Source organism: Herpailurus yagouaroundi, unplaced genomic scaffold (genome assembly GCF_014898765.1).
Source record: "Herpailurus yagouaroundi ecotype Mexico unplaced genomic scaffold, PumYag 28, whole genome shotgun sequence".
Lineage (NCBI taxonomy): Eukaryota > Metazoa > Chordata > Mammalia > Carnivora > Felidae > Herpailurus > Herpailurus yagouaroundi.
Window position 1 is genome coordinate 81,959,586 of NW_024412376.1, and position 12,194 is coordinate 81,971,779.

Here is a 12,194-nt window from a genome sequence, read left to right on the forward strand (position 1 = left end):
TTGAACACATTTATTCCTACTCAGGCTCAGTACCCAGTTACTTCCTATTCCTAACCCTTCCTCCACCTCGTCATCTACAGGGTCCATACAGCAGCCAGAGCCTTTTGTTCAGGGTTCCCTCAACAGTGAGACAACCCCACATCTCTGCTGATCCACCTGACCCTCAACTGGCATGTCATTTTATGGGGGAAATGAAGCAGGGGGGAGTTGACATCTGGTCTCTTTTAGCCTTTTGTTTATACCATCACAGTAAGTGATTAAAGGCTTTACTGTTACCTTCATTATGGCTCCTCTCCTTCTGGTATTCAAATGAAGTGTTTGTTCCACGTTTTTAAGTTCTCCCACAGTCCTCGAATACATGTCAACTCATTTTATGCTTATAACAACCTGAAAACAAGGTGCACTGTCCACATTTTTTAGTTCAGGACACTTTCCAGTTGAAGTCCCACACTTGGTGAGCAGCAGAGGATTTTACATTTGCCTGCACATTTAGTGCAGGTTTCTGAAACCTCAGGAGGCCGCCTCTGTGAGGCTTTATAAAACAGAGGGTCGTAGTCCATTAACATTAACGAAGGTGCTGGTCTATCTCTGGGCCAGGCTTTATGCTGCACGCTGTACACGGATTTTCTCAGCTCTCACAATGACCCTACGAATTAGGCAATTTTATTTATTTATTTTTAATTTTTTTTTAACATTTATTTATTTTTGAGACAGAGAGAGACAGAGCATGAACGGGGGAGGGTCAGAGAGAGAGGGAGACACAGAATCTGAAACAGGCTCCAGGCTCTGAGCGGTCAGCACAGAGCCCGATGCGGGGCTTGAACTCACGGACCGCGAGATCATGACCCGGGCTGAAGTCGGACGATTAACCGACTGAGCCACCCAGGTGCCCCTAGGCAATTTTAGTTATTGTTTACTCTTCGAAGGGTGGGAGTACGCCCTGAGACCAACCTATGGAGGTGCAGGAGGTGAGCGTTACCACGCCAGGAAGACACCTGCAGCGTGGATGAGCGTCTGGGGAAGTTTGGGGGGAATGAGGTGGTGAATGTCTCGGTGTTTCGGTTCTCTGAAGCAGTCAGGAGCCTCTCTAGCTGTGTCTTGTCATCCTACTCTGTGTTCTTGAGCTTTCCGAGGCTTTGCGCACCACTTTGTGCCCAGGAAACTGGGTGTCCCAATTACCGTGCACAGTTCTCGCCTCTCGTTAAGACACCGGAGCGGCGGGTAAAAGCGCGGAGCAGTGCTCAGACTGCAGAGGTACCAGCCCAGGACCGGCTTCTGCCGGTCTGCCGGGGATCTGCGCTCTCCGCCCACCCGCGTTGCAGTGGGAGCCGGGGCGGGTCCCCACAGCTCAGCTGACCTGGGGGCGGGGCCCGGGCGGGGGAGCGCCAGAGCCCCGGCCTGTTCCGAGGGGACCCGTGCTTCCGCGGCCTCCTGTCTGGGGATCGCGGCTGCTGCTCGCGGTATGCACCTCCGCCTGCTTCTGCTGCTCGCCCTGTGCGGGGCGGGGCCCACTACCGCAGCCCGCAGCCTCAGCTTGCGGGGAAGCTGGAGGATCCGCAGCGGGAACGGCTCGCTGGAGCTGCCGGGGAGGGTCCCCGGTTGCGTGCACAGCGCCCTGTTCCAGCGGGGCCTCATCCAGGTACTGCGTGCGGCCGCCCCGCCGGAGCCAGCACCACGTGCCCCTCGTGGTGAGAGCGGCCAAGGAACGGCTTGGCAGCCCCCAAGCCTTGGGCTTTGTTCCCCGGGTTTAGATCTAACTTTACTCTTGCCTCTTCTGGTCTGTGGCAGGGAAATGCTGAAGCAGTTTGCCTTCTGTTGGCAGAGAGCACCGGTGGCTTCCGGGCTTGGTGGAAATAAGACGGAGCCAGTCAGGCACGTCGATGATTCTGGAAAGCGGAAGTTCGTACAGGGCAAACAGTATTTCTACTGGTTGTTTTCCTATTGCCATAGCTGTCCACTGAAGAGTGTGTAGAAAGGTCCTGTTACTGACAAAGCATAAGGCAGGGGATTCCTGTTTTACTGTGTGGACACTTCAGGGGACAATAGTTTTGCCAACTGTTAACTATATTGAGTAATGTCTCAGTTTTTCTCTTTTGCTTGTAGGCCTCAGGGAGTCAGATTTGGGAATGATGCAGCATGTAGGGTGAGGAGAATGAGATGTACAAGTAAGTGTAAGGTTGGATTACTAGTGCTAGTGTAAAGGCTAAATAATTTTTAAGGCTGATTGGGATACGAAGAAAGGTGTTTCTTAGGGCATGTGATGCGTGTGTGAGTGTGTCTTAATAGTTGTCCAACTTATAGACCACTTGTTGAGGACAAGAGGTTTGTTGTGTGCAGAGGTTTGCAAGCAACTTTTCCACCCTCTGCTGTTTTTATGGTTCCGTCAGCTGCATGTGGCTTTCCCATTCTTTAATTGTTCTTGCTCTGATAGAGGGTCGCCTGGGGGGCTCAAATCATGATCTCATAGTTGGTGAGTTCGAGCCCAGCACAGAGCCCACTTCAGATCCTCTGTCCTCCTCTCTCTCCACTCCTCCCTCTGCTTGCTCTCGCTCTCTCTCAAAAATAAATAAAAACATTTAAAAAATTAAAATCGTTCTTGCTTGGGAAAAGATGTACTTGGAATATCTTTCAATCGTGTTTACCTGGGACAAGATGTACTTGACGCATTGTCCCAGTCCCCATAACAACTCTACAGAGTAGATCTTCTTATTTGCATTTTATGGATGATATGGATTTATGGAGCCCAGAGAAGTTAGAGGATTTACCTAAGATCACACAACAATTAAGTGGCAGAAGTAGAAATCTAGCCCAGGCTGGCCTGACTCCATTCCGTAGCCTGGATTCTCAACTGTGCTACTCTTACCGCAGTGTTTTGAAAAATTGTTTTTGAAGCACTGTGGTTGACTTTCAGGAGTGTCATTAACAGTGTACTTAAATGACGCGATTGTCAACTGGGGTTATGCAAAATTTATGATCTTGTACACGTTAGCTTTTTTTCAAGAAATATGTATCAGAAAGGAAGTGAATGTTGTAAATGAATGACACTGACCACAGTCCAGTTTATTTTTTAAAACAAGTAATTCTCAAATTTAGGTACTTCCACTATTTTTAGTTAACAAACTGCTTGTGACATAGACCACAGCCTACCTTGGTACCCTGAGGCTTCACTCATATATCTTGAGAATTCCTGTGTCTATTTGGCAGGGTCTCTCCTTTCCTCATTTCACTGATAAAATTAAGGCAATGGGAAATAGTGGTTTTAGCAAGTAGGATGATTGTTCCATTTTATGAGGCTACATATTAAGAAACAATGTTTGGTTACCAGCTAATGAGAAGGAGGTTGCTCACAGTGTGAAATAACTGACTTTTCCTCCTGAAAATAATTTACATTGTTTGCCAAATATTTCAAATTCGTAGAAGAACTTTAAGTTTAGTAAGGTGGATGTGGGTTTTATTTATTTTAAATATTCATTTATTTATTAAATTTTTTTAATGTTTATTTTATTTTTGAGAGAGAGAGAGAGAGAGAGAGAGAGAGAGAGAGAGAGAGAGAGACAGGGAGACACAGAATCTGAAACAGGTTCCAGGCTCTGAGCTGTCAGCACAGAGCCCGACACAGGGCTCAAACTTGGGAATGGCGAGATCATGACCTAGGCAGAAGTTGAACACTTAACCGACTGAGCCACCCAGGTGCCCCTGTTTATTTATTTTTAAGAGAGAGAGAGAGAGCACAAGCAGAGTAGGGGCAGAGAGAGAAAAAGAGAGGGAGATGGAATCTGAAGCAAGCTCCAGGCTCTGAGCTGTCAGCACAGAGTCTGATGTGGGGCTTGAACCCACGAACCATGGGCCGAAGTTGGATGCTCAACTGACTGAGCCACCTTAGGCGCCCCTGGATGTGGGTTTTAAATGGTAGTGGGATGAGAAATGGGGAAGGCTTTTGGGAATTGGAGAACTCCAAGCCTAATCACCAGCAACATCAGTATTATTACTGAATAATATGCTACTTTTATTCCACCTGCTTTATTACAACATTGCCATCCTTTTTTGGTGTTGGCCCTCAGGAAATATTCTATAGTTTAGAGCAGGCAGTGGCCCCCATACTGTGTTTACACAAGAACTTGAAACATATCTTGCCAAAGTCATTTACTTATTCATTTACCTAATTATCTCATAAGTATTTATTTAGTACTTCCAACATAGCAGGCACTATTCAAAGTGCTTGAAATTGAGTGGTGAAGAAACAAACTCTGTGCCAATAGACATTCTAGTGGAGGAGATAGACAATAAGCAAATTAATAGGTAACATAATGTTGGGTGGTGCACCTAAGAGAAATAAAGCCGATTAAAGGAAGGGAGCATAGGAGGCTGGTTGGGAAGGATTCCTATTAAAATAAAGTAGTTAAAGATAGCCATTTTGATAAAGTGACTTTTAAACAGAGATCTTTTTGATAAGGTCTGTTTTAAGAAGAAGTGCATTCTCAGCAAAGAGGGAAAAAAGGCCGGAGTGGAGAGGGGAGAGGCCTTGAGGTGGAAGCATGCTCGGCAAGTTCCAGGATTAGTGAGCTGGCCAGTGTAAGCCAGAGAGAAAGGGAATGTGTTCAAAGAAGGCATCAAGGGCGGACCATGCAGGGCTTATAAACTATGGGAAACGCCTTGGATTTTATTCTGCATATGATGGGACTTTATTGGGAGTTTTGAGCTTAGACTTGCATGAATGGATCTGCCTATTAGAAAATCATTCTGGCTATGTGAAGACTGCCGCAGAATGAAAGCATGGACACTAAGTACAGGACTATTACTTTTGAATGGACAGGAGATAACTTCCTGCTTGGACCAAGGTGGCAGCAGCAAACTGGTGAGAAATCCTGGGAGAACACTTTTTTTTTTTCTTGGTGTAGAATCTTAGTTTATCTGTTTACACATGTGGCTTGTATGAGTGTAGACATTTTTTTTTTTTTTTTGCATTTCATAACTTGTTTTATTTTTTATTTTTTTAAATTTACATCCAAATTAGTTAGCATATAGTGCAACAATGATTTCAGGAGTAGATTCCTTAGTGTCTCTTACCCATTTAGCCCATCCCCCCCTCCCACAACCCCTTCCCTTAACCCTCAGTTTGTTCTCCATATTTATGAGTCTCTTCTGTTTTATCCCCCTCCGTTTTTATATTATTTTTGTTTCCCTTCCCTTATGTTCATCTGTTTTGTCTCTTAAAGTCCTCATATGAGTGAAGTCATATGATTTTTGTCTTTCTCTGACTAATTTCACTTAGCATAATACCGTCTAGTTCCATCCACGTAGATGCAAATGGCAAGATTTCATCCTTTTTGATTGCCGAGTAAATACTCCATTGTATATATATACCACACCTTCTTTACCCATGCATCCATCGATGGACATTTGGGCTCTTTCCATACTTTGGCTATTGTTGATAGTGCTATTATAAACATGGGGGTGCATGTGTCCCTTTGAAACAGCGTGCCTGTATCCCGTGGATAAATGCCTAGTAGTGCAATTGCTGGGTCATAGGGTAGTTCTGTTTTTAGTTTTTTGAGGATTGTGAAAATACATTTTATATATGTGTGTGTGTGTGTGTGTATACATGTATATGTATATATATGTGTGTATATATATATATGTATATATGTATATATTTTTTGTAAGTTTATTTTATTTATTTATTTATTTATTTTTAATTTTTTTTCAACGTTTTTATTTATTTATGGGACAGACAGAGACAGAGCATGAACGGGGGAGGGGCAGAGAGAGAGGGAGACACAGAATCGGAAACAGGCTCCAGGCTCCGAGCCATCAGCCCAGAGCCTGACGCGGGGCTCGAACTCACGGACTGTGAGATCGTGACCTGGCTGAAGTCGGACGCTTAACCGACTGCGCCACCCAGGCGCCCCAGTTTATTTTAAAAGAGAGAGTATGGGGGAGGGCCAGAGAGAGTGGGAGAGAGAAAATCCCAAGCAGGCTCCGCACTGTCAGCTCAGAGCCCGATGTGGGGCTCGAACCCACAAACAGTGAGATCATGCCCTGAGCCAAAATCAAGAGTCAGATGCTTAGCTCTCTGAGCCAGCCAGGTGCCATGAGAACACATTTAAATGTAGAACCAGTAGGATTATTTCAGTTTGATTTGTTGATGGATTGGGCATAAGGTGTGAAAGAGGAGTCAAGGAAAAGTTCAGGATTTTTCGGTCTGAACAGTTGATTAAATGGAATTCATATTTACTGAGAGGCTCCTGTGGCCAGCATGGGTGTTTCATAGGTGACTGTATTTCCTATACAGAATCTAAATCTTAGGTGTCTTGGAGAGTCTTTTGAGCTTCCTGTTAAAGGTTATCATTCATTCATTCAGCCTACTATTATACCACACACTAAAGTATGCATTACAGTAAAAAAGAAATGAGTAAGACTCAGTTCCTATTTTGTAGGAGGTCACATTCTTGTGAGGCAGATGATAAGATATAAGTGCTTAGATAAGGGGACTCTTGTTAGGAAAGGTCTCAGCTTTCCTATTCAATTCCTCAGTAGTGCAAGTTTGAAAAGCTTTTTTTTTCCTTTTGAAATAAAAGATACTCTCAAATTAGAGAGTCTGTGCCCAAATTAGAAAATATAGGTAGTAAGAAGAAGAAAACTTGGAAACCTGGGTTTCAGAGATAACTATTAAAATTTTTAAATGTACTATATCCATTCAGAATTTTTCTGTCTGTATACACTTTTGATAATTGTTTACAGTTTAACAACTTTTTTTGTATAGAGTGTTTTTGATAGTTTTACATACAATAAACATATTTCTAACAAACCATATTTAATGGCTCTTTTTTATTTCATTGTGTACGTTTGCTACCATTTATAATCAGTCACTTACTGTTGGATTGTTGTCTTACTTGATTTTTTTCTATTCTTTGGTGAAGATCCTTTTAGCTAAATTTTAGTTAGTGTATATCCTTATTTTCTTAGACAATTCTTAGAAGTGCGATTGCTGATTCAAAGGGTATGCACATTTTTAGTGTTATAATATGTACTTCTCAGTTTTTTTTTCAATAAAAATTGTAACAGTTTTATGCTCCCATTATCATTTTATCCCAGTGCTCATTTTAAGTGCTAGATTTGGATATTATTTTAAAAAGCAGAAGCAGGGGCACCTGGGTTGCTCAGTCAATTGAGCGGCCAACTTCGGCTCAGGTCATGATCTCAACAGTTCACGAGTTTAAGCCCGGCTTTGCGCTCTGTGCTGACAGCTCGGAGCCTGGAGCCTGCTTCAGATTCTGTGTCTCGCTCTCTGCCTCTCCCCACTCTTGCTGTTTCTCTGTCTCTCAAAAATAAATAAACATTAAAAAATGTTTAAAAAATAAAAGACAAGAACAATTTACTTTGTAGTAAGGTTGAACAATTTTTATCATGTTTATTGGTGATTTGCGGTTACTTATTCATGTTCTTTATTTTTCTATTAGCTATTAATCTTTTAAAATATAGATTTGTTAGACCTCTTTATTTGGTACATGTTTTCGAAAATGTCCCATTCATTAATGATGTATTTTATCACATAGATGTTTTAAAGTTTTATGTATTGAAATCTTATAAGGTTTTTTCCTTTTATGATTGTTTCTTTGTTTGATATTATGCTTTGAAAATAATTCCCTCTCTCTCAATTAAATAAATATTTACAAATATTTCTTTTTTTGTAACTTTATAATTCCTTTTCATATTTAAAATATTGATCCATTCTGGGGCGCCTGGGTGGCGCAGTCGGTTAAGCGTCCGACTTCAGCCAGGTCACGATCTCGCGGTCCGTGAGTTCGAGCCCCGCGTCGGGCTCTGGGCTGATGGCTCAGAGCCTGGAGCCTGTTTCCGATTCTGTGTCTCCCTCTCTCTCTGCCCCTCGCCCGTTCATGCTCTGTCTCTCTCTGTCCCAAAAATAAATAAACGTTGAAAAAAAAATTTAAAATATTGATCCATTTGAATTTTTTTCAAATGGTTAGTTTTTTATATCCCATAATTTAACAATTTCTCTTTTGTTCATTGATATAAAACATTAGTTTTTCATGTATGAAATTCTCATATACTGATACTTTTCTCATTCCCTCTTTTAAAATTACTTTTTAAAGCATTATAAATATTTAATGCTTAAAAAAATTTTTTTTAAATGTTTATTTTTGAGAGAGAGAGAGAGAGATAGAGCATGAGCAAGGTGGGGCAGAGAGACAGAGGGAGACACAGAATCTGAAGCAGGATCCAGGCTCTGAGCTGTCAGCACAGAATCCGATGCAGGGCTCAAATTCATGAGCTGCGAAATCATGATCTGCGCCGAAGTCAGACGTTTAACCTACTGAGCCACCCAGGCACTCCAAATATTTAATGCTTATTGAACAACAACAACAAAATTGATGCACAAAAATATAAAATATAAAGAACAAGGAAAAAATAATGAAAAGCATACTACAAAGCAGGAGTAATCACTGTAAAATTTTTCATGTGTATCTTTCCAGATTTTTCTAAGTATATACAAATACAATCATATAAAAATTAAATCAATTTCTGAAATAGTTTTGTAAGTACTTCTTCATTTAAAATATATGATGAACATCTTTCTCCATCCACAAGTGTCTATAAATATAGATCTAGAATAATTTTTAATAACTATATAGATTCCATTTTGATGATGTGTTCTACACTTAAATCTACACTTAAAAATAGAAGAAAATATATTATAAATATATGAATATCTACATGTACTAAAAAATGGTAGACACCAAATGCTTAGAACTTTTTCTCTAAATTTTATTACTGCCTTCTATCCTTCATAATGTAACTGGGACAGATGGTCAGAGAAGATTTTGTATATTCTTGTACTCTGAAAGTAGCCAAGAGGCAATTGCCATGTGAATATACTTCTAAAGCTTTTTGTTATGGTGAATTTCAAACAAATAAAAAAAAAAGTAACTCAATGAACCCCCATTTACCCATCACCTGGCTTCAGCACAGTCCATTTTGTTTCTTTGTCCAGTCATTATACTACCCCTTACTTGAAGCAGTCCCAGATATCACATCATTTCATTCTCAAACATTTCACTGTGGGTCTCCAAGTATAATACCGTTATCACCATTTTAATATTTTTGTTGTGTTTCAGAGAAGGAGGTGTCACAATGATGGTCCAAAATGGCCAAACATAAATTTATTTTTAAAGAAGAGGTACTTGGGGCGCCTGGGTGGCACAGTCGGTTAAGCGTCCGACTTCAGCCAGGTCACGATCTCGCGGTCCGTGAGTTCGAGCCCCGCGTCGGGCTCTGGGCTGATGGCTCAGAGCCTGGAGCCTGCTTCTGATTCTGTGACTCCCTCTCTCTCTGCCCCTCCCCCCTTCATGCTCTGTCTCTCTCTGTCCCAAAAATAAATAAATAAACGTTGAAAAAAAATTAAAAAAAAAAAAAAAAGAAGAGGTACTTTTTCTGGTTGCCATACTCACCTTCTACAAAAGACTTAAAAATGGGATACTTGGTTTTATTGGACCATTTTATGTGAAGTGATTTCAAAATCTTTTAGGAAAGGAATCATTTAAAGATCTATAGGGTCTCTAGAAGTTCGACTGCTTAAACAACGTGTGGCATTGAGGAGATAAATTAGCTAAGGACTCTGCATTTGAAGTTTAAATTTGAGCAGAAATAGTCATTCAGTTTTGAGGAAGAGAAAATCACAAGGTTTTTAAGCCTTTTTTCTTTTATTTTTTAAGCCTTTTTTTTAAGTTTATTCATTTATTATTTCTGAGAGATAAAGAGAGCACAGTGGGGGAGGGGCAGAGAGCAAGAGAGGGAAACACAGAATCCGAAGCAGGTTCTAGGCTCTGAGCTGTCAGCACAGAGCCTGATGTGGGCTCGAAGTCAGATGCTTAACTGACTGAGCCACCCAGGTGCCCCAAGCCTTTTTTTTTTAGAGATAGCTTTAGAAAATCCTGATTCTTGGGGTGCCTCGGTTGCTCAGTTGCACACCCCACTCTTGTCTCACAATTTGTAGGTTCAAGCCCTGCGTCCAGCTCTGCACTGACAGCACAGAGCAGAGCCTGCTTGGGATCCTCTCTCTCCTTCTCTCTCTGCCTTTCCCCTGCTCATGCTCTCTATCTCAAATAAATAAACTTTAAAAAAAAAAAAAAAAAAGAAAATCCTGATCCTTAAACCTGGACACATGCTTCTTCGTTTGATGCCTTGTCAGGTGTATTTAGGGCATAGGAGGATTTGCTTCTCATGGCCCAACACTGGGAATCAAAGCATCATCTGAGAGTTCAATCTTTAGGCTGGCTGGTCTTCATCACCCATAGGTGTATATAGTCAACCTAGACTGTGAAATTCATCTGCATGTAATAACTATGTAATATTTTCCATGTGCAATGCACTCTCTTTGGCCCTTTCAGGTGCACCTGTTCACATAATTCCCACCGCAACCCTTAATAATAAGTATCATTACTTATACTGACTGAGGCTCACACAAGTTATGGCCTAAGAGCATGCATCTAATAAATGGTGGGACAAGGATTCAACCCGCATCTTTTCATGGCCCACGCTGCCTGTTGGCAAGAATAAATAGTAAGCAAAGAGAATAATTACTGTTTTAATTTAAAGATGTCCAGTGGGGCGCCTGGGTGGCGCAGTCGGTTGAGTGTCCGACTTCAACCAGGTCACGATCTCGCGGTCCATGAGTTCGAGCCCCGCGTCGGGCTCTGGGCTGATGGCTCAGAGCCTGGAGCCTGTTTCTGATTCTGTGTCTCCCTCTCTCTCTGCCCCTCCCCCGTTCATGCTCTGTCTCTCTCTGTCCCAAAAATAAATAAACGTTGAAAAAAAAAAATTTAAAGATGTCCAGTAAACACAGTGATGAGCACAGCATACTACTGTTCAAAATATATCACTAGAAGCATCCCATTTGTCAGAAGTTCTTGATAAATGCAATAATTCCTGAGGGTCAGTGCACACATCACTTCCTTATTCTCTGTGACTCAGAAGTCTCTTAGTTTCAGCCATTACCTCTGTGCCACAACTGGTCTGGTGCCTTCATCTCTAACTCTGTCCTCCTGATTTGTGTCTGGAGATTTGGCTCCACTCTTCTACCTGAATGTCTTCATGGAGTATTGAAACTCGATATATGCAGATACCTCTTCTCTCAACTCTCCCAATCCTTAGTTTTTCTTCTTTTATCTGTCTCCTTTTTTTTTATGTTTACTTATTTATTTTTGAGACAGAGAGAGAGTGGGAGAGCACAAGTGGGGAAAGGGCAGAGAGAGAGAGAGAGAGAGAGAGGGAGACACAGAATTTGAAACAGGTTCCAGACTCTGAGCTGTCAGCACAGAGTCCAATGTGGGGCTCAAACCCACAAACCATGAGATCATGACCTAGGCTGAAGTCAGATGCTTAACCGACTAAGCCACCCAGGCACCTCTACCTATTTCTAATAAGAGCACCAACATTTTCTCAGTAAATGAGGCCTGGAATTTTGGTGCCATTTTTGTTTCTTCTCACATATGTTGCAACTTGTGCAACTTGTAGGTCCAGCCTACAACAACATCTTATAACCATTCTGGCCAAGTCATTTATCAACCTTGCTTATTGTTTTCTTTTTAAAAAAGAGGTCAACTGATTTTAGAAACAGATAAAGGAAATACAATTGATCCTTGAACAACGTGGGTTTGAATTTACACATGAATTTTTTTCAGTAAATACAGCACAATACTATAAATGTGTTTTCCTTATGATTTTCTTAACATTTTCTTTTCTCTAGCCTAGTTTATTGTAAGAATACAGTATATAATCCATATAACATACACAATATGTTAATCATGTTATTGGTAAAGTTTCTGGTCAATAGTAGGCTATTAGTAGTTAAGTTTTTGGGGAGCCAAAAGTTAATCAGATTTTTGACCATGCAGGGTTTAGGAGCACTTACTGTTAACTGTACCCCTGAGGGTTAACTGTAATGATAAAAAAATTTGAAGGTAGGGGGCACCTGGGTGGCTAAGTCGGTTAAGTGTCTGACTCTTGATTTCAGCTCAGGTCATGATCTCATGGTCATGAAATCAAGCCTGGGATCAGGCTCTGGCCTGGGCATGGAGCCTGCATTAGATTCAGTCTCTCTCTCTCTCTCTCTCTCTCTCTCTCTCTCTCTCCCTCCCTCTCTCTCTCTCTCTCTCTCTCTCTCTCTCTCTCTC

At 41.5% G+C, this 12,194-nt stretch overlaps 1 protein-coding gene across 4 annotated transcripts in view; it reads left to right on the top strand.

Annotated features, from left to right (window-relative positions):
• The first annotated feature begins 1,420 nt into the window (after positions 1–1,420).
• The window catches only part of MANBA (mannosidase beta), a 113,293-nt gene continuing 102,519 nt past the window's right edge, over positions 1,421–12,194 (top strand). For 3 of the 4 annotated variants that reach the window (XM_040477296.1, XM_040477311.1, XM_040477305.1), the window contains exon 1: positions 1,421–1,639. In XM_040477296.1, coding sequence (XP_040333230.1) covers positions 1,463–1,639 — 177 coding nt within the window. In that variant the 5' untranslated portion in view covers positions 1,421–1,462. Of the gene's footprint in view, positions 1,640–10,289; positions 10,582–12,194 lie in introns of those variants that run through there. The other variant, XM_040477318.1, reaches the window with a different exon arrangement.